Source organism: Barbus barbus (assembly GCF_936440315.1).
Source record: "Barbus barbus genome assembly, chromosome: 25".
Classification (NCBI taxonomy): Eukaryota; Metazoa; Chordata; class Actinopteri; order Cypriniformes; family Cyprinidae; genus Barbus; species Barbus barbus.
In genome coordinates this window covers 27134279-27154362 of record NC_136753.1, presented here as the reverse complement: position 1 = coordinate 27154362, position 20084 = coordinate 27134279, and the positions used below count along the sequence as shown (strand labels likewise).

The 20084-nt window shown below is 33.8% G+C and overlaps 2 protein-coding genes and 1 long non-coding RNA gene across 5 annotated transcripts in view; 1 reads left to right on the top strand and 2 right to left on the bottom strand.

Moving 5' to 3' along the window:
* Positions 1–2807: 2807 nt before the first annotated feature.
* On the bottom strand, positions 2808–4876 carry LOC306844886. The gene is made up of 3 exons (XR_013781945.1): positions 4776–4876; positions 4592–4684; positions 2808–4274 (listed from the first exon to the last, which is right to left on the bottom strand). It is a non-coding gene; the product is annotated as an uncharacterized lncRNA (long non-coding RNA).
* On the top strand, positions 4641–9430 carry LOC306844884 (eukaryotic translation initiation factor 6). 2 transcript variants are annotated; one of them, XM_079377312.1, is made up of 8 exons: positions 4641–4982; positions 5409–5551; positions 6097–6238; positions 6925–7010; positions 7227–7402; positions 7578–7754; positions 8696–8877; positions 8977–9430. In XM_079377312.1, the coding sequence occupies exons 3-8, from the start codon at positions 6132–6134 to the stop codon at positions 8984–8986; spliced, it is 738 nt and encodes a 245-aa protein (XP_079233438.1). In that variant the 5' UTR covers positions 4641–4982; positions 5409–5551; positions 6097–6131; the 3' UTR covers positions 8987–9430. The 2 variants fall into 2 exon arrangements, with proteins under 2 accessions (XP_079233438.1, XP_079233437.1); XM_079377311.1 differs by having other exon boundaries at positions 4955–5019.
* Positions 9424–20084, bottom strand: part of LOC306844882 (extended synaptotagmin-1-like) — a 28406-nt gene continuing 17745 nt past the window's right edge. Inside the window, exons 28-52 of one of the 2 annotated variants that reach the window (XM_079377308.1) lie at positions 19886–20062; positions 19720–19802; positions 19269–19317; positions 19045–19134; positions 18451–18546; positions 18296–18367; positions 18121–18207; positions 17444–17590; positions 17076–17242; positions 16850–16982; positions 16080–16180; positions 15854–15962; positions 15550–15726; positions 15300–15382; positions 14945–14993; positions 14769–14858; positions 14583–14678; positions 13194–13265; positions 12986–13072; positions 12460–12606; positions 12210–12349; positions 11970–12101; positions 11769–11877; positions 11393–11442; positions 9424–11306 (exon numbers count right to left, since the gene is read on the bottom strand). In XM_079377308.1, the coding sequence (XP_079233434.1) occupies positions 11279–11306; positions 11393–11442; positions 11769–11877; positions 11970–12101; positions 12210–12349; positions 12460–12606; positions 12986–13072; positions 13194–13265; positions 14583–14678; positions 14769–14858; positions 14945–14993; positions 15300–15382; positions 15550–15726; positions 15854–15962; positions 16080–16180; positions 16850–16982; positions 17076–17242; positions 17444–17590; positions 18121–18207; positions 18296–18367; positions 18451–18546; positions 19045–19134; positions 19269–19317; positions 19720–19802; positions 19886–20062 (2571 nt within the window). In that variant the 3' untranslated portion in view covers positions 9424–11278. Of the gene's footprint in view, positions 11307–11392; positions 11443–11768; positions 11878–11969; positions 12102–12209; positions 12350–12459; positions 12607–12985; positions 13073–13193; positions 13266–14578; positions 14679–14768; positions 14859–14944; positions 14994–15299; positions 15383–15549; positions 15727–15853; positions 15963–16079; positions 16181–16849; positions 16983–17075; positions 17243–17443; positions 17591–18120; positions 18208–18295; positions 18368–18450; positions 18547–19044; positions 19135–19268; positions 19318–19719; positions 19803–19885; positions 20063–20084 lie in introns of both variants that reach the window. The other variant, XR_013781944.1, reaches the window with a different exon arrangement.

Below are 20084 nucleotides of genomic sequence, written 5' to 3'. Positions count from 1 at the left end.
GAAGGAGCTGAGATGTAATTGATGTTTTCAGAATTTCGAATGGAACTTTTTGGATTAACCTGACAAGATTCAGGCATATATGTATATTAGAAAAGGTTTGTAGCATCTTAATCACAATATTAAGATGGTAGATTTGGCGAGACTCCCTATAAGGCTTCACTTAACACACAGTTTATGATTTAATATTGGGGTTTCACTGATATTTTTGCCTTAACACATTTAGGTTGCATGTTATAAAATCCATTTTGTTTTTCTCTGTGGAACGAGCATTTTTAGCTACAAAAAAAAGCCATTTTTGTTTATTTCACAGAGAATCGTGTACATATTGTATTCACAGTTCAAATGAGCATGGATCTGCAACAGAAACTACCTGGCATATACTTTTATGTTTCTAATGTGTCTCCACCAATGGTTTGAGCATCTATTCAAGCTTCACCATATTTTTACTCTGAGGTGGCTTCATTGGCATGTTGTTTGTGACATGTCACTTCTGTAGTTGCCATATGTACATCTGCCCAAAAGATCGACCACTTGGAGATAATTTTGTTAATACATTCAACCAACATGAATGTTTTCTGAATAGTCTGTTGAAGGTTTTGTGGGCATGAGATTTTTTTTTCTCTTAACCCGTCTTCCAAAGTAACATTTCACCCTCTTTGTGTGTTTGTGTGGTCTTCTTAAAGTTTGTGGGCCTTCTTTAAAGGGGATCCATCACGTAACCACTGATTCGAATGACAGAGCAAAGACTAGATAGAGCAAACTTTCAGTGCAATCATGCAACTATGAACTTTAATGCACATAGCAAAAACTAATTTTGAGAACTTAATGATTCAAGACAGGCATATGTGCACAAACTATCAATTATTTTATCACATGCTAGACTGGACAAGTCATCACGGCCTCCCCTAATGACTTACATGGAAGGCTGGTTTTGCCTCAGAGTAAAGAAATAAGTTGATTGCGACTTTTAAACATTTCTCACATTTGTGACTGTATTTCCAACTTTGTATCTCACATTTGTGGCTTCATAATTGGCTTCAAAGTGACTTTATATCTCTCAATTGCCATTCACAGTTGCACATTTTTATTTTGAAATTGCACCTTTATATTTCTTTATCTCTCAAAATGTGATGTTTGAATTAAATATCACAATTACTTTATTTTCAACTCTGAGGCAGAAACAGGCTTCCATGGACTCATGGCAACTAATTCCATCACAAAAAATTACTGAGGTACCGTGAAACAGGGATAGTATCAAATCTATTTGTCATAGTACTTTGATACGTGCCATGTTACGAAATGATTATCCATATTTGCATGGCACTTCCTGCACAGAAGACCACTGTATTACCATTGTACTTTTTGGTTCGAAGAATGCTTGGTGTGACGATGCTTTTTGACATTGCTTTGCATTGACTATAGAATGTTTTATAACATGGTGGAAAAATGTCAAATTAGCCTGGTGTTTTGGTCAGATTAGCTCAATGCAGTAGTACTGTGGAGGGGTTATGTGACTGTACCCCTTTAAGACATTGTGCCTTGTCTTTAAGTCCGCTATGGCACACTGAACACTGCTCATTTACATTGATTTCCACCTCATTATTTCAACAGTGGCTACATGAATACATCCCTTGATATATTATTCAATGCCTTTAATAAGTGAAAACAATGTGTTACCTTTTATTTTTGTTGCCCTCCTTCTCATATATCATTTTTTGGATCTGTTATGCGAGGAGCTTGGTCATGGATAGAGAAGTGGCATGAAACTAGAGCTCCTTATCTAGAGCACCTGCTTGCATCAACAAGCAATGTGGCTGTGAAGTGATCTAATGTCTCGGGTACAGGAAGAACTGGGTGGGAATATTTTTAATGGAACACACTGTGCATCACCAATTGTCTTCCTCAACTTTGAATCTGTCCGATGAGCTGTTGTTGGTACAAAAGACGGCAAACCACTTGCTCTAATAAGCCATGGACTGAATTTGACAATGTGGCACAATAGTGTGTTCCATACTTAAGAGGCTATATGTGTTTATTATCCATGTCTGACATCTTATATAGCAAATGCTCAGAGTGTTAAAGTATATTCTTTATCAATATGAGGATGGCTTGTGACAAAAGAAAACTCGTGGCAATGCTACAAAAATTACTCGAACTAGATTAAGATCAAAATTTGTCAAAATTATTTGCAGAATAATGGGGTATTTACACAAGGGGTATTTACACATGGTCAAGTCATGCATCATGATCATTCATATTGCTATCCACATGAAGGTGATTCTGCAAAATGCATAAAAATCCGACTATAAACCTAATTCTGAACTATATGCAAACACAAAATTGTTTACTTCCATACGTTTCTGTACAATATATTTGCCCGGTTCGGCAAATGAACATTATGTGGATTGCATTTGCAATCCCAAACATCTATATGCTGGTGTAATTCCATCTGGGACGACCAACATTTACAGATATGACCTTTAAACTTGTATGTGATTCAGACCATCTCCTCTTGGAAGGCATTTACACTTTTCATGCATTACTCAAAACGCATGATGTCACCATTATTTTTCTTTAAATCTAAACGAATCACAAATAGATTTGTGAAAAAACAGGCCATTTAAGTTCTAGACCATGCCATTTCATGAGGAATTGTGAAGCTAAGCCAGTATTATGTGTATATATTAACACACTGAACATTCAGCAGTGAAATGTTTAACAGACCTAAGTGTATTTATCAAAGGTGGATATCTTTAGAAATGTTTGTCGTAGGGTCAAGTGAAAGGTTTGTAACGATAGAGGCTTATCATATGAAAAGCTATTTATTTATCATTAATGGAGATAAGGGTATTCTACACAGTTTAATTTGAAATCAAGGTGAAGCCATGCATATAACCACATTAGTTGCACAGAAAATAAAAATAAAAATGCAGAACTGTACAGGGAGATACTTAAATAGGAATTCTCTGGTAATTTGCCTCTTTTTAATGGGTATGATCGTGGCTTTGGACAACAGTCACTTTTAACCCGAGCTGCTGTTGCCTTTTGTTTTTTATGGTCCTTTTATGAGACAAACAATAGGACAAACATATCAGAGGTGGTCAAGGAACCAACTGTATTTACGCTTTTTAATTACAGAGGGTTCATTTTAATGGAGATTTTATCTGAGATAGCTTTAAAGATTTTTGGTTTGTTTTTTATTATTATTACTTTTCTTGACTGACCATGGGGGAATTTCAACTATATTCCTGTACATAACTGGTTCTTTTTTTTTCCCTTTGACAAGAATTTAAGAGTGAACGTCTCACTCTGCGGTTTAAATAAATTCAGATTCTGTCCTTGAAATTTTGATATTTTCTGATTTACAGGTCAAATGTCGCTGTCTGCTCAGCCTCGTCCAGGTTTTAATGGTCATGTAAATACAAAGATTTACTGAAACTTTTCAGACCTTTTGTATTTTTCTTTCACTCTAACGGTAGCCTATGATTTCACATTGTCATGCATAATGTTGATTATTAAGAATGTGAGAGATCTTAAACGGATTGATTTACTAATATTAGATATGATTTAAGTTTTATTTCTTAAATCCTGTTTTTAATTCTATAAACTGAGTCGATTTTATTTCGGTTTCAGTCTACAGTTTTACACTGTGTATCTAATATCACCACGTTCAAAGAAATGTCAATAAAATAAAACTACAGAAATGCCAAGCGTTTGATGCTTTCTGGGTGAATGTTTTACAATATTATAATGATATATTTATACATACTTCATCATTATACATAGTGCAGGTTGATATCAACTACATAATACATGCTCCTTTTGATATCATGCAATCGGTACATAAGTGCACAGCTGTTCAGCAGAGCAGATTGTGTTTGTGAATACAAACATGAGCCATAGCTTTATTCTTGATGTCTTAAAACACATTGCACAACTTATTAATGGCATAACTTGCATCAAACAGCATTGTGTCTTCTGTTGTCCCGGACTAAATTTGGCACTCGTTCGTGGACGACACGTCCAGTCTAATCAGTTCTTTCACAGTGCAACATCTCTGGTTTTTAATGCCAGTTAGTGCAGGCTATCATGAAGCTCATGTCGTCTACCTTTCTGGTGCCCATACGACATTGTGGCAGGTCAGTGTCTGGATCCAGACTGTCCCGGGGCTCAGGACCGGTATCAGTTTGGACACTGGATGAAGATACTTCACCTTGCAATGGCAGATTGTCTGGATCCCTCTGCCGCTGGTCAGCAGCCGAACTCACCCATCTCTTTATTAATAATAATAAAAACCTTAGATTTGCTTGTTTTCATTCACACATATTTTAGACATTATGATATATTCAATGTAGTCAGAATAAACTAGTACTGCTTTTGATTGTACACTTCAACCTTCTACAAAAAAAAAGTACAACAGTACTGAATAATTAGCATATTCATGTAGCAAGGTCCTTAATAATTAGCATATTCATGTAGCGTGGTACTGAATAATTAGCATATTCATGTAGCATGGTACTTCAGCGTACTTAATACCAATGAAGGTGAAAAAACATGGTATAACTATGGTACATGTCTCAGGAAACCTTACCGAATTTAAAAGTTGTTTATGTTAATAGTTCTCACAAAACTGTTCGCAGATGATTAGTTTGAGACCGAGACTCACAACAGAGGCAGCAAAAACCTACATAACGTTAAGAGAGAGTTTGACACCGTGACTGGGACGAAAACAGATCAATAGTGCGTTAACGAGCCGAGGCACAGCAAGACTTTACCCCACACCGACTCCAGCCCCCGGAATCCTGCGTTTAGCTCGCGATGTTTCCAGGCAGAAAACGCGGGGTAGACGTAGAGGGTCACGGGCGCGCGCTGCTGCAGTGACGTTTCACAGGTGGCCAGCTAAACGACGTCACGCCGAAACTCAATCGTGATTGGTTCACAAATCCATAGTGCAAGGAGAGGTGTGTCCTGTTGCTACGCAGGTTTGTAGCGGAGTCTCAGCCATCTAGACAACAACAGGTTATAGAAATATAAATATGCTCATTTTAAAAAGATTACATATATATTTATTTAATTCATTTTTATTATGCTATGACAAGGAATACATTCCAGCAATATAATGTTATTTTAAAATTATTATAATAAACGTACACAGACTACAAAAAAGCAAATAAAACTCGTTTTATGTGTTTATATATTTTTGTTTGCTGTTTTATTTCTTATACTGCGTTATTAATTTATATTATTTATTATAAAAATAAAAAAAATAACATCTAGCAACTTTTTAAAGGTTTTTGAGAGGTTTTGTAGAAACACTCTGTATGTGCTCAACAGAGAAAAATCTATTTTAAATACAAAAAGTCTTTATTAACACGAATACCGATTCTTCATTGTTCTTAAATATCAAGAATCAAAACAAAGGCAGCAGTGTTTCTCATGACAACATGGGCTAACGTATCACGTACCGTAACGCGTTGACGTCAGCACGTCGAGGAAGTGAAGTGAACACGTGGTTTACGGCTGTCCACGCTTCTCCATAGAGTGACAATCGGTAAATATAAGATTACTGTTGTAATTGTCATGAATTTTATTGTAAAGTTATTATATTTAGGATGTAATGTGTATTATTAACCTGCGTTGTTATTAAAGGACACAGAATTGATAGCGTTTAATGAATAGAGAAGTGGAAATAACATCATTTAGCCGACTGCTAACTAATGCTAGCAAGTTACTGTTTAAATGAAAGTTACTTAGAACGAGTTTTGTTGAGAATTATTTTATTTAATCATGGTGTCCTAGAGTCCCATATGTTTAAAAAATAATAGTTTCAGAAGTACATTTAAAAACTGTTTCTCTACCCTAATACTAATATAAGATTTAATCCTAAAACAGGACTATATTTACTGTTTAGAAATATGATTGTTATTCTTTATAATAATTTTCTATGGAAATATGAATGTTTATGTTTCTGTTTGGGTCAAAACCTAATTGTCAGATCATAATTATATATATATATGCTGTATATGTTTGTTTTATATCTACCCTATTTGTTCTTCTTATTATCATTATCTCACTGTGAATGTTGTTTCTCATCAGTTTCAGACAGCTTTGATCATTTCAATAGCAGAAGAATGGCAGTCCGTGCATCTTTTGAAAAGAATAATGAAATTGGCTGCTTTGCCAAGCTCACAAACACATATTGCTTGGTGGCGATTGGCGGTTCAGAAAACTTTTACAGGTGAGTAATAAATAAGATTACAAAAAAATAAAATATATATATCAGAGGTTGCGTTAGACTGTAACATTTTCGTAAAAATTCCATCATAATCTATTATTACCCGTCATTTTAATTTCCATGTTTTAGTTATAATACATTTAATTGCTTCTATTTTTGTTCTCATTGAAATGTTTAATATTGAACATACAGGAGGAGCATATAGGTTTATGGATTTATTTATTTATGATGAGAACTACATGTTCAACACCACAGTGACAGCGGAGGCCACTATAAACAAAATTAGCTAGGGCTGGGTAAAAAAAAAAATGTATTTCTCAATTTTAATAGATTCCCATTTTTATGAACCAATATCGATTATTAAATCTCAATCGATGCTGTTTTCATTTGATGAATGAACAGTACAGAGAGTGCACCTTCCATCCAATAAATCGCGTTGTTACTTTTGATATGAAACAAAGTCTACGGTAATTACAGTTGTAAATTACAATAGATCACTCTCAGTGTAATTTGTCAAAATGACGGACGGCCTTCAATTTTTTCCGTCACTGCTAAAAGAAATTCCATCAATGACGACCTCTGATATATATATATATATATATATATGTATATATGTATATATATATATATATATATATGTATATGTATATAAACGTTTGATTGTGATGAATGGCTGTTTTTCCCCACAGTGTGTTTGAAGGTGAACTGTCAGAAACGATGCCTGTTGTTCATGCCTCTATAGCAGGATGTCGAATCATTGGTAGAATGTGTGTGGGTAAGAAAATGTATCCAATCCAGTTTATTTTGCAAATTTGTGGTTTTTGTATTTATTGTATGTTGATCAAAATACAGAAGCATTAAACAAGACCTTTAATGTGATGGAATTAACCTTTTAAAATAACAAGCTAGATCAGATTAGGTGGTATGTTTTTATGTCCTCATACGTGATGTATAATAGATGTTGTGTGCGTCTTGGGATGCTCTTCTGCAGGAAATCGTCACGGTCTCTTGGTGCCCAGCAACACGACAGATCAAGAGTTACAGCACATTAGGAACTGCCTGCCAGATTCAGTGCGGATTCAGAGAGTAGAAGAGCGTCTTTCTGCACTGGGGAATGTCACTTCCTGTAACGACTACGTTGCTCTAGTTCATCCTGATCTTGACAGAGTAAGAACATCCCTAATGGAAGACTTTCTCTGAACCTTAATGGCTCTAAATGATTTCTCAATGCTTTATATTTCTCTAAAAAGCCTGTAAGATTAATGAAACCATTAGAAAGTGGAAAGTTTATTTCCCAAAGCTGATGTTTTTTGTATTAAATTCAGGGAATTATTGTCCACAGGAAACAGAAGAGATTCTTGCAGACACTCTCAAGGTGGAAGTGTTCAGACAGACGATTGCGGAGCAGGTGCTTGTGGGTAGTTACTGTGCCTTCAGTAACCAGGGAGGCCTCGTCCACCCCAAAACCTCCATAGAAGATCAAGATGAACTCTCGTCACTCCTGCAAGTTCCTTTAGTGGTGAGTTACCGCTCTCTAATATCTGACAATCACTTCAACTGGACTTGTTCACAATCTACTGAACAATTATGATATATTATAATCAAAACATCTACATGCAGTTCAAATGTATGGGGGTTGATATGATTTTTTGTTGTTGTTGAAAGAAATACTTAAAGGGTTAGTTCACCCCAAAATGATAATTCTGTCATTAATTACTCACCCTCATGTCGTTCCAAACCCGTTAGACCTCCGTTCATCTTCGGAACACAAATTAAGATATTTTTGATGAAATCGGAGAGCTATCTGACCCTCCATAGACAGCAACGCAACTGAATTTATAAAATGTATAAAAGATTTCTATTTCAAATAAATGCTCTTCTTTTGAACTTTCCATTCATCAAAGTATCCTGAAAAAATGTATCATGGTCTTCAAAGATTAAGCAGCACAAATGTTTTTAATATTGATAGTTATCAGAAATGTTTCTTGAGCAGCAAATCAGCATATTATACTGATTTCTGAAGGATCATCTGACACTGAAGACTGGAGTAATGATGCTGAAAATTCAGCTTTGCATTACAGGAATAAATGACATTTTAAAATATATTTGAAAAGAAAACAGTTATTTAAATTTGTAGTAATATTTCATAAAAGACTGTGTTTTTAATCAAATAAAGGCTGCCTGGAAGAGTACAAGAGATGTTTTTTAAAATTTTTAAAAGTCTTACCGACCCAAACTTTTGAATAGTGTAAATAGTGGTGTTTACTAAGATAAGAAACACTTATCATTTCTCTTAGTTGGGGTTTATGCTAAATACATACTCAGTGGATGTGTTTGATCATTTGTATGGAAGTGTATCTACTACTCAAGGAACTACTTGATTTCTTTGCACTGATGCTGGCTCATTGATATCTGTAGTGATTGATAAAGCTCAGTGATAACTGTGTTTTCTCTCTGCAGGCTGGAACGGTGAATCGTGGTAGTGAGGTGATCGCTGCTGGTATGGTGGTGAACGACTGGTGTGCCTTCTGTGGCCTGGACACCACGAGCACTGAGCTGTCTGTCATCGAGAGCGTCTTCAGATTAAGTGAAACGCAGCCCAGCGCCATCGCTACCACCATGAGAGACTCGCTCATCGACAGGTATGTGACGTCAACTCAGTCTGGAGAAATACATATAGTTTATCCAATACTGATGATTACTTCAAATCCATCTAAACTTCATTATTTCTTCTTTTCCAGTCTCACATAAAACTGAAATGGTTTTGAAGTCTTTTTTTTTTTTGTGGGAAGATGCCTAAATGGACCTAGAAATCATTAGATGGTTTGAAGGCAGATTATGTCTCGCTTCAGGGAGAAACGCACTCTTGTCTTTAAACCATGAGAAAACATGTTGTCATTATAATATTCATGTATGAACTGCTTGTCTCACTGTCTTTTTTGTAAAATACTAAGACAAAAGCATTGATGGGCTGATTTTATCTATAAATCACTTCACATACTACATAAAAAAGACCACATGACCTTTAAATGGTGGTAGATGTAGAGTTTGTTTGTAAAGCTGTGCATGGTCAATACAGACTGGTTTGGTAAATAAAAATTATTAACTTCCACAGAAGGTCTTTTTCGTGATTTTTGAGTTACGTAGGATTGCTTATGCTGTTCAGATATCAATAAAAGGCTTTTGACAACATTCTGATGCCATAACTGTTTTATTGACAGCTGTGAATATGATAATACATTCAGAAATGTGGCAGTATGAATAGTGCAGTTCAGCTGAATATGGTCGTCTTTAGCATGGTTTGGTTCTTTGGTATTTACTTATTTGCACATAAATCACAACACATTACAGCATGGTTTAATGTAGAATATAAAACTTGTGGAAATAAAAGTAACATGCACTCAGTGATGGTAAACAAATGGAATGCAGAACTCAAACTAGTAAAGTAAAACATGACAAAAAAATAATACTGTACACTACCATTCAAAAGTTTGGGGAATATGATTTTTTTGTTTGTAAAAAAGCTTTTTATGCTTAATGTTGCATTTATTTAATTCAAAAATACAGTAAAATGTTTATTTCATTCATTGATGTAAAGAAATTTCAAAAGAAAAACATTTATTTGAAATAGAAATATTTTGTAACATTATAAATGTCCACATGTCACCTTTGATCAATTTAATTTATCTTTGCTGAATAAAAGTATTTAAGAAATCTCGCTGACCCCAAACTTTTGAATGTTAGTTATAAAGTATATTATAAACATGAAAATCATGAAAACGTGAACAAAGCTCAGCAAAAGCACTGTTTTTGGTCTAGCTCTTGTACAGGGTTCCCACCCTTTTAACTAATGAATTTCCATGACTTTTACAGTTGTGCATTATCACGATATCCAGCTATTAGTGGTTAAGTATCATTCAAATCATTTTAGACATTACTGGAGCTTCATTTGTAACTCAGGATTGGTACGTCCAATCCTTTGAATGAAGTGATTTAAACAACCATACATGGAGCATAAAAGTCTCCAAACAGACAAAAATAGAGCCTGAGATCTGAATGCAGCTCAATGCATTTGATTCAATACATATGACCAAATGTCCAAGCAAAACCAGAAATTTACACTCATTTTAGAAATGTCCGTGACTTTAACATTTTATGATGTTCCAAGATTTTTGCAGGCCTGGAAATCAATTTAAATTCCCTGTTGTTTCAAGGTTTTCATAAGTATGGGAACCCTATGTATAGACCGTCATAAATGGTAACATAAATGACTGCAAATAAAAATGACTTTTTAAGGCCTAAAATCGAACACAATGTAACATGCAAGCATTAAAGTCATATTTTTGGCCAAAAATAGATTTTCTAGATATTTGGCATCACAATGGACTACAGAAGCTGCATAAGCCATATGGATGTGTAAACAGCAGCTATTTATCCAAATGCAACACTATGATTGTGGTGACAGCACATAAAATATCTAAAATAGTTTTTAGGTGGTGATGTGTAGTAGGCTGTCTAAATAACACCACTTTATAATTATAATACTTCATAAAGAAAAATAAATATTTCTTTGCTTTAAAAAAACATGAAACCCATTTTAAAACATACTTTTGCTTCTGAATTTAAACACAAATGCAACGTCCAGCAACCTGCACAGGAAGATGAGACTCTTTCCAGACACCTGCTCAACATTCATCTCTGTAAACACATACGGTTAACATTCAGTCGTCTGACACTGATTTATACAGATATCACCGAGATTAGTTCTGATGTTATACTCTGAACTTGATTTGTCAATGTAGCAAATATGTTCAAATCACTAAGATCAATCATATCACATAATCCGCTCGCTCAAAAATCATCTGTTGATAAATAAACAGATGGAGGAAAGAAAATAGGTGTGTCTGTGAAGTTCTAAAAAAAAAGTGGAAGGGAAGCACCGGCAGCGATACACGACAGCAAAGTTAACCTGATGAACTTCAGGAAGAGGTTTAAGGTTGGCTGTGAAGTGCTCAGGTCAAGAACACGGTGTTCTAGTAAGAGCTAGTTCTGCTCTTCTTTCAGATCAAACCTGACAGAGAAACAAAAACAATTCATCCAAAATGTTGCTCAGAGACAATATTTGTATGTTTGTGTATTAAAAGTCCAAAAACTCACCATTCTGTGACTCCAGAGACTACATCAACATGTCCCAGGTCTATCTGCATCTACAAGAAGAAATCAACAATAAATTAAACACTAACATTTTTAAAATGACAAGTAAATGTGATGATTAAATTAAATAAATATTAGTAATACGGTAAAATGTAAATATACACATCATAAAATTATAAACGTTAATATATTTGTAAAATTGAATACAAGAAAGTAACTCATAAATCAAGATAAATTCCCTGAAAACACGTCTTATTATCTTACACAATTTTGTGCACATATATTTCAGTGTTAGGATGTCTAGATATTTTAAATGGACAAGGACATTTTTTTTTGCAGTATATTCCTGTCCAGCTGAAGTGAGCCTAGGTAGACTGACCTGGCCGATCACATCCTTGTCTCGATTCATGAAGGACGAGGATGCGTTTTTCACACAAACGCTGAGCTCTCGTCTCTGAGCGTCCTCCACACTCATATCAAACTCAAACCTACAGAACAACAGCAGATGATGACACACTCACTGGGTCAAGGTCTGATAAAACCCATCTAAACACACACACACACACACAGGTCTCCAAACCTTTCATTGAACTCAGGGTTCAGATTTTTCTTCTTCACGGTTGTCTTTCTTTTCGTGGCCTTGCTTTTATCCGGCAGCAGAATGAGGGAGACGTAGGTGTCTAAGCTGTCCTTAGATGATGTAACCAGACCCCTGAAAACACATAAACACACAACGTCCTCACTTCCCCTCAAACTTCAGACTTACAGAGGCGATTTCTAAGCTTGAAATGACTCAAAAGGGTTTATAATCACACCAGACCTGCATGCGTGGATGATCACTGTCAGCTTCTTCTGGAAGGAAACGGAGATCTTGATCTGACCGGTGGTGGCCGTCTGCTTATTACTCAACACAGGACCTGAACCCATGGCCACTAATGCGGCCATTTTTGAATCCAAGATCTGGATAAAAGAGAAAATGTTGATTGTATTTACAGCATTGTGATATTACTTCTTGGCTGATTGACTAAAACAACCATCAAAACGAGCGCAGATAGCTCAAGTTGACTAACCTTCAGCTGTGCCCTGAGTAGGATCTGGCTCTTTTGTGAAGCTCCATCCAGATCGAGCCACTGGTCCATCAGTTGATCTGGTTTTGAAAGCAGCTCTCTGATTGGTAGAACCACAGAGCCTATGGGTTGGTCCCAAGCACTTGAGAGCTGCTCAGAATGACAATAAATCAAATCAGAGTCTGAAATAATCATAATTTAAGATGTGAAGCATAATGCAGAAACTCTTCTAGTTTAAACACAAATACTGTTGCATTCTCCGTGTTGCTTAAACTCTTCTTCTACTGTCAGTGTCTCTTTCAGGTCAACCACTGTTATGCTGAGCAAGTTAGTTTAGTTTTGTTGATGCATGTTAAGTGTGTATTTAACCTGAAGCACACTAGGGTGTATACAATAATGACAAGTTTAAATATATATTATCATTTATTGCAGCTGCTGAATATTAGTTGATTATTATTCAGTGCATAATTTAATGCATGCAATCTTCACAAAATGGTATTAACTGCATTTCAGGCTAAAATATCCTCACCTTAATGACAAGTATGTCCTTTTTGGGGTCATAAACCAGAAAGTCAAACGCTTCATTCCAGTAAGGAGCAGATGAGCGATCACACACCTTTACATGCGAGAGCACAGAAAAAAATCATTTAAATATATTAAAATATTACAAATAAATCATACACCATTTAACCTTTTATAAGACTGCATGATTGCTATTATAGATAAAAGTCTCCTGCCTTGGTTTTGTAAGTCGTTTCTCCAAGTACAAGTTCAGCAGCAGCTTTGGGTTCCTTTCCACTTTTCTTCAACTAGACATAAAACCATCAAGAATTAATGACAGGTTATTATTATTATAAAAAAAAAAAAAAACTTTCATTACTTTTCCAATCATTAAAATGATTTATACTGTAAAGATTTAATTAATAAAGATCATTTATAATCAGTGAAATACTTAATAAAGTAGAATAAATATACATAGTGATATACATAATTAATAAAAATATATATAAAAGTATGTACAATATTCAATATTTTTTATAAAGCTCATAAATAACATTGTATATATATACACACACACACACACACACACACACACACACACACACACACACACACACATATATATATATATATATATATATATATATGTGTGTGTATATACACACACATCAGCATCATTACTCCAGTCTTCAGTGTCACATGGTCCTTCAGAAATCATAATATGATGATTTATTATGAGTGTTGAAACTATTGTGCTGCTTCATATTGTTTTTTGGAACGTGTGATACTTTTTTCTTTGATTAATACAAAGTTAAAAAGAACAGCATTTGTTCAAAATAGGAATCTTTTCTAACAATATAAGATACTTTTTATTCATTTAACAAATCCCTCCTGAATAATAGTATTAATTTAAAAAAAAAAATAGAAAGAATGAAAAAATGTACTGACCCCAAACTTTTGAATGCCATTGTATATTGTAACACAAAATGTATTTTTTAAATAAATGCTGTTCTTTTTAACTTTTTATTAATCAGAGAATCCTAAAAAAAATATCACAGGTCCCCAAAAAATATGAAGCAGCACAACGGTTTCCAACATTGATTATAAATCAGCATATTATTATGATTTCTGAAGGATCACGTGACACTGAAGACTGGAGTAATGATGCTGAAAATACAGCTTTGATCACAGAAATAAATTATATTTTAAAGTATATTAAAATAGAAAACGGTTATTTTAAATTGCAACAATATTTCACAAAATAACAGTATTTTTCTGTATTTTTGATCAAATAGATACAGCCTTGATGAGCAGAAGAGACTTCTTTAAAAAACATTAAAAATCTTACTGTTCCCAAAATTTTGACCGGCAGTGTGTGTATATATATATATATATAGTAATTTATGTATGTATTATATAATAATAGATATTATTTAGATATTATATATACATATTATACATACATAAATACATATTTTTAAACAGCTTAAAATATTTAAACATTAAATAAAATAAATTCAAACATATTCTACTTTCTTTAGTACTGACTAGAAATTGTCTAACTAGAATGAATGCAATCTCTATACATTATAGGATACTGATAGTGTAGAAGAGCATAGACTCACAGGCAGATCATGAGCTCTTTCTAAGTAAATAAACAACAACGCTGCTGACGGCACAGACTTGTTCTGGTAGGTCTGAGAGCTTTGCATCTGCATCACCTAGTAAAAAAAATACCAATTTTAGTATTAAGTCAATTTTATACATATATAACAACCAACAGACCCTGTGTGCTTTTGTGAAAAACTGACTTGATCCAATCTATCCCGCTGTGTTGAGGTGGGAAGCCATTCCAGGACCAAATGGACTCGACCGTGTTTTATATCATTCAGAGTAAACCACTGGAAAAGAAAAGGCAGCAGGGACAGGTTCATGTGCTGACTGTGTTATGATCTTACAAACCAGAGCCAAATATGCTGATACTCACTTCATCATTGTACTGGGAACTGATGATATGTCCAAGTTTGAGCTTGAACCTGAACACACATGAAGACAAAGTAAAACGTCATTTATCTTATGAATACAGCATCTGAAATAAAGTGTTTTTTTATATTTAGAGTAAATGTCATGAAGAATTATCTGGAGCATATTTCACTTCAAAATCAACAGCAAAAATTGGTTTACTTTTTTATTTTTAAATCAACATAAGTTGAAAACAAATACTACCATGATATATATGAAATGGATGGGAAATGTGCCTAGTTGTCCCCAAAAAATTATGTAATAATGCAAAAAAATCTGGTTTCTGTGCTATGAGTAAAAAAGGCTGTAAATGTACTGACCTTCCAAGGAAATCATCAGATTCAAAATCCTTATCATAGACCTCAAACTTCACGTCTAGATTATGATCAGGACTCAGAATCATCTAGTGAATCAAAATAGGAAACATAACTATTAATCTCTTTTTATAATACAATATAATAATAATACAAAATATTTAGGAAACGAGCATAAATACACATAAATCAAAGCCATTACAGACATTTCTGCGACACCTTGCTTTTTCTGAACTACATTTCCCAGCATTCCCACCTCATACATCTCGTTCCAGGTGGGGTTGAGGTTCTCCTTGATCACATGACTCTTAAAGGTTGTGTCTCCGATATGGATCTTGACATACGGGTCGCTCTTTCCCTTCACCATCCCTCCCATCATGTTGTCCTTCGCTACCAGATCCTGAGCTTCCAAAAGATGGATACGCAGCACCCCCTATGGGACGGACATTAAACAATCATAACATTAGAAGAATTAGGACATGTTCCAACATCCTTAGATCTACACCTAAAAAATGGTATGCTGATCTAGGAATCTAAAAGTTCAAGAAAAAACCACTCGCCTTGGTGCCAAAGCTGGGGTCATGGCTGGTCTTTTGGGGTCGAACGTCTGTAGAACTACTGACTTTTGACTCCTCTGCAGGAGCACTGGGAGAAACCTTCTCGTGAGACCTGTTTAACATGAACAAATCAGTCTTTATATGATAGCCCATCATTATTATGAGTATTAATAATATATGACTTTGTTAATAAAAGCTAAATCAGGGTTGTATCAAATCTTTAACTCACTGCTCTTCTGGTTTTTGCTCTTCATGGGCTGATCCAAATGTTTTGACTGGTTTCACGTATCCACCCTCCCTGGTAGTGGAATCAGGAACTTTGCTGAGATCCTGTAAATGATAAGAAATAATTATTATAGTTATTAAAGTTAACTAAAACTAAAACATTTAAATAGACAATAAAAATCCTTTCTGTTTCTCAAAATAAACATGTTAACTGAGATAAAATCAAATATAAAAAACTTGTCTTATTTTCAGTATTTGCCAAAAACATTTTTCATTTTCATTTTAGGACTTGATGTGCTGAAATAACTAAAACTGAAATAAAAATGAATAAAAACTATATAGATATAAAAAAATGTACAATGACAAAAACAAAACTAAAATTAAAATAAAAACAAAAATACAAACATTTTAAAATAATAAAAATTAGTAATTAAAAAAACTATAATAGTGTCTCAATTACACTGAACACAAGCAAAATCAATAAAATCATTTTCATTTTCAACAAAACAATGATTATGGTATTTAATAATTTAAGTAAAAAAATAGTTTTTTGGAATTAAATATTTACATTAATTTAATAAATAAAATTAAATAATTTAATAAGTTGTATTTATAATATAATTTATAATATCATTAAATAAAATAAAATTGAAATAATGACATTATGATTAAAATAATTATTGATTTTAATTAATTTAAAATGATATAAAATAAATTAATATTTAATTACAATAAAATCTTTAAGTAAATTTTACTTTACACACACACACACACCTCAGTGGCAGGCAGTGTTTTGGGTACAGATGGCGTGTGATGGTCATCTAGATCATGGGCGTCTGTTTGTTTCTGATGTTCTTGAGGAAGTGACACAGGTAGTGGTAAAGTAAAGGCTGCCAGTTGACTGACTCTGTTCATCACAAACACAAGCAGTCTGGTTTAGATCTCAAAATAAAACCATATGACTTTTAAGAAATCAGTAATCATAACAAAACAATCGAACCCTTTTGGTGGCAGCGTTTTCTTCTCAGACTCCTTACTGACTGCAGCTTGTGAGTGTTCAACAGTGACTGGAGCGTTTTCTTCTTGCTGTTCACCCACTGAACGCTCTTCTTCAACAACAGGCTTTTTACGACGAAGGACACTTGTATCCAAACTTGAGTCCAAAATCTGATATTAAACAAGTTTAATTTAGACATTTGCAAATGTCTTCTGGTCTCAATTTGACACACCAACATGAAACTAATTGTGAGAGATCCATATACAATATATATTTTTTATTTTAAGAACTGAAATGCAATTTGTGAAAAAGACAATTAGTGAGTTAATCCTATAACAGTTTAGAAAAAGCAGTAAGAATCATTGTTTGACCTTAAGTTGTGCCCTTAGCAGAATCTGACTGTCTTGACCTGCTCCATCCAGACTCAACCACTGGTCCATCAGTAGATCTGGTTTTGAAAGCAGCTCTCTGATTGGTAGAACCACAGAGCCTAAGGGCTGCTCAAAGGCACTTGAAAGCTACGAGAGAAAAGATGAACAACGATAAAATCCATTATGAATGTTTATTATCACAACTATAAGGGGCTTTGATGCATAACGTGTCCATGGACTATATCAATACTGAAAAGTCAAGTTAAAATGTATATTAATGCACATGGGAAAGTGTAAATTTTAGGTCTTGAAACTAGTTGCCATTTACTAAATGGTCCAGCAGTGTGACAAATAATGTAATATATAATATAATATACTAGTAAATGCTTATTAATATAATTACAAATAATACAAATAATTAGATAATAATATTTTAAAATGACAAATATTTAATATAGTCTCTCAATATGTGGTTTACAAATTTAAATTATTTTATTACATAAAATAATACTAATAATGAGACAATTAATTATTATACATATTATAAATAATCAATGTAATGTATAATAAAAGCATCAACCATAATAATTCTAAAAGGATAATTAAAATGCTATTTTAAACAGTTTTAGATGGACTATATCATGTTGACTACCTAAATATCTGAACATATATTTTACCTTTATAATAAGAATCTCCTCTGTAGGGTTGTGAACCAGGAAGTAGAACGCTTCACTCCACTCAGGAGATGTGGAGCGGTCACACACCTTTAAAAAGACCAGCAAAGAAGTTGCTTTTATTAAGGGTCAGAAATTGACACTAAACAGATTCTTTACAAAAGGCACAAATTCCCACCTTGGTTTTATGGGAAATGTCACCTAACACCAGCTCTGCAGCAGCTTTAGGCTCCTTTCCACTCTTCTTCAGCTGCACACATGACAGAATTATGACAGTTCCATCCAATATAGCATAACTGTATTTGTATGGGATAATGCTTATATGAGACGCACCGGCAGGTCGTGAGCTCTCTCCAACAGAACGAAGAACAGAGCTGCTGACGGCACAGATTTGTTCTGGTATAAATGCTCTGATTGTATCTGCAGAGCCTGACGTGAAGAAACCAAGAAAAAAAAATGGTACAAAATTCATTTACATTAAACATACTAAGAAATAAATAATAAATGCACTAATATAATATTTTTAATTATTTAGTTCTAAAATCATGACATCAAAATCTAACAATTTGTAATGCAAAATGAGTAATTACATTTATTATTCATTAATGCAAAACGGCTAATGCATTCATTATTTTTACTGAAAGATAAGCTAATCTTGACACAGTGTATACATACAGCACGAGTCTCACTTGACATGTAAAATTAAAAAGCAAAGTACAAAAATAGCTTATTAAATTATATAAATATATAAAAATCAATATTTTTAAATTACATAATTTAATTCAAAAAATTAAATCACGAAATAAAACGCATTACTCTGATCATCTAGATGGATTGCATACAGACCAAACTACGTTTAAAACTCAAAAACATGTCATGCATAAGTCTGAATAATATAATATAATATATGTCAGGTTTAATAATGACCTTTTGTAGTCTGTCAGGTTGTGTGGCTGTGGGCAGCCACTCCAGAATCATGTGAACCCGGCCATGTTTGACGTCATTCAGAGAAAACCACTAACACAGAGAAAGAAAACACAATGAAATTTGAAAAACTCAAATCAATTCACACAAAAATTCAATATGTCTAAATTGCTCAAAATGAAAACATTACAGAGAATGAGGAAAGATATTGGTGATAATTTACTCACTTCGTCAGTCAGCTGAGACTGAATGATCTCCTGTAAGCTGATCTTGACGCTGTGGCCAAGCAAAATTAATATGCAAACATGCATTACATGACATGGACCAGCATCACATCAAACATACAACACAGTAGTAATAAATGGTAATAAACTAGCTTTTATATTTATATTTCCTGTTTTTTGTTAATTTTAGTTTGCATTTTCATAACTTATACTGTACTGTATATTATATAAAACAGACACATAAATGTGTGTGTTTATATTTAATTTTTATATATATTTTATATATATATATATATATATATATATATATATATTTTTTTTTTTAACAAGGCAACATTTAAATTTTTTGTTTAAACTTCTCATCTAATATTTACATTTTATTTCTCAACTTTATTTCAATGAACACAAAGTTTTTTTTATAGCTTTAGTTAGCAATAACAACAGTACCACATACCGCCCTAAAAAGTCGTCTTTGTCCACATCCTTGTCGAAAACCTCCACAAGGACATCAGAGGTCGACCTGGAGGTCAGAACCAGCTGGAAAAAGCATTGATTACATGATATTATTTTTAAAACCATGTTTAAAATCAACTACAAAACCTCTGAGGACCTAAACCCACCTCATACATCTCGTTCCAGGTGGGGTTGAGGTTCTCCTTGATCACATGACTCTTAAAGATTTTGTCTCCGATATGAATCTTGACATACGGGTCGCTCTTCCCCTTCACCATCCCTCCCATCATCTTGTCTTTAGCAACCAGATCTTCAGCTTCCAGCAGGTGGAGGCGGAGCACGCCCTAAAAAACATCAAATTAAACC

Excerpts from the sequence above, each read along its gene's own strand:
- LOC306844884 (XM_079377312.1), top strand. The coding sequence starts at position 6,132 with ATGGCAGTCCGTGCATCTTTTGAAAAGAATAATGAAATTGGCTGCTTT. Across the intron at positions 7,011-7,226 it reads CATTGGTAGAATGTGTGTGG|GAAATCGTCACGGTCTCTTG; the intron begins GTAAGAAAATGT and ends GCTCTTCTGCAG. Across the intron at positions 7,755-8,695 it reads TCCTGCAAGTTCCTTTAGTG|GCTGGAACGGTGAATCGTGG; the intron begins GTGAGTTACCGC and ends TTCTCTCTGCAG.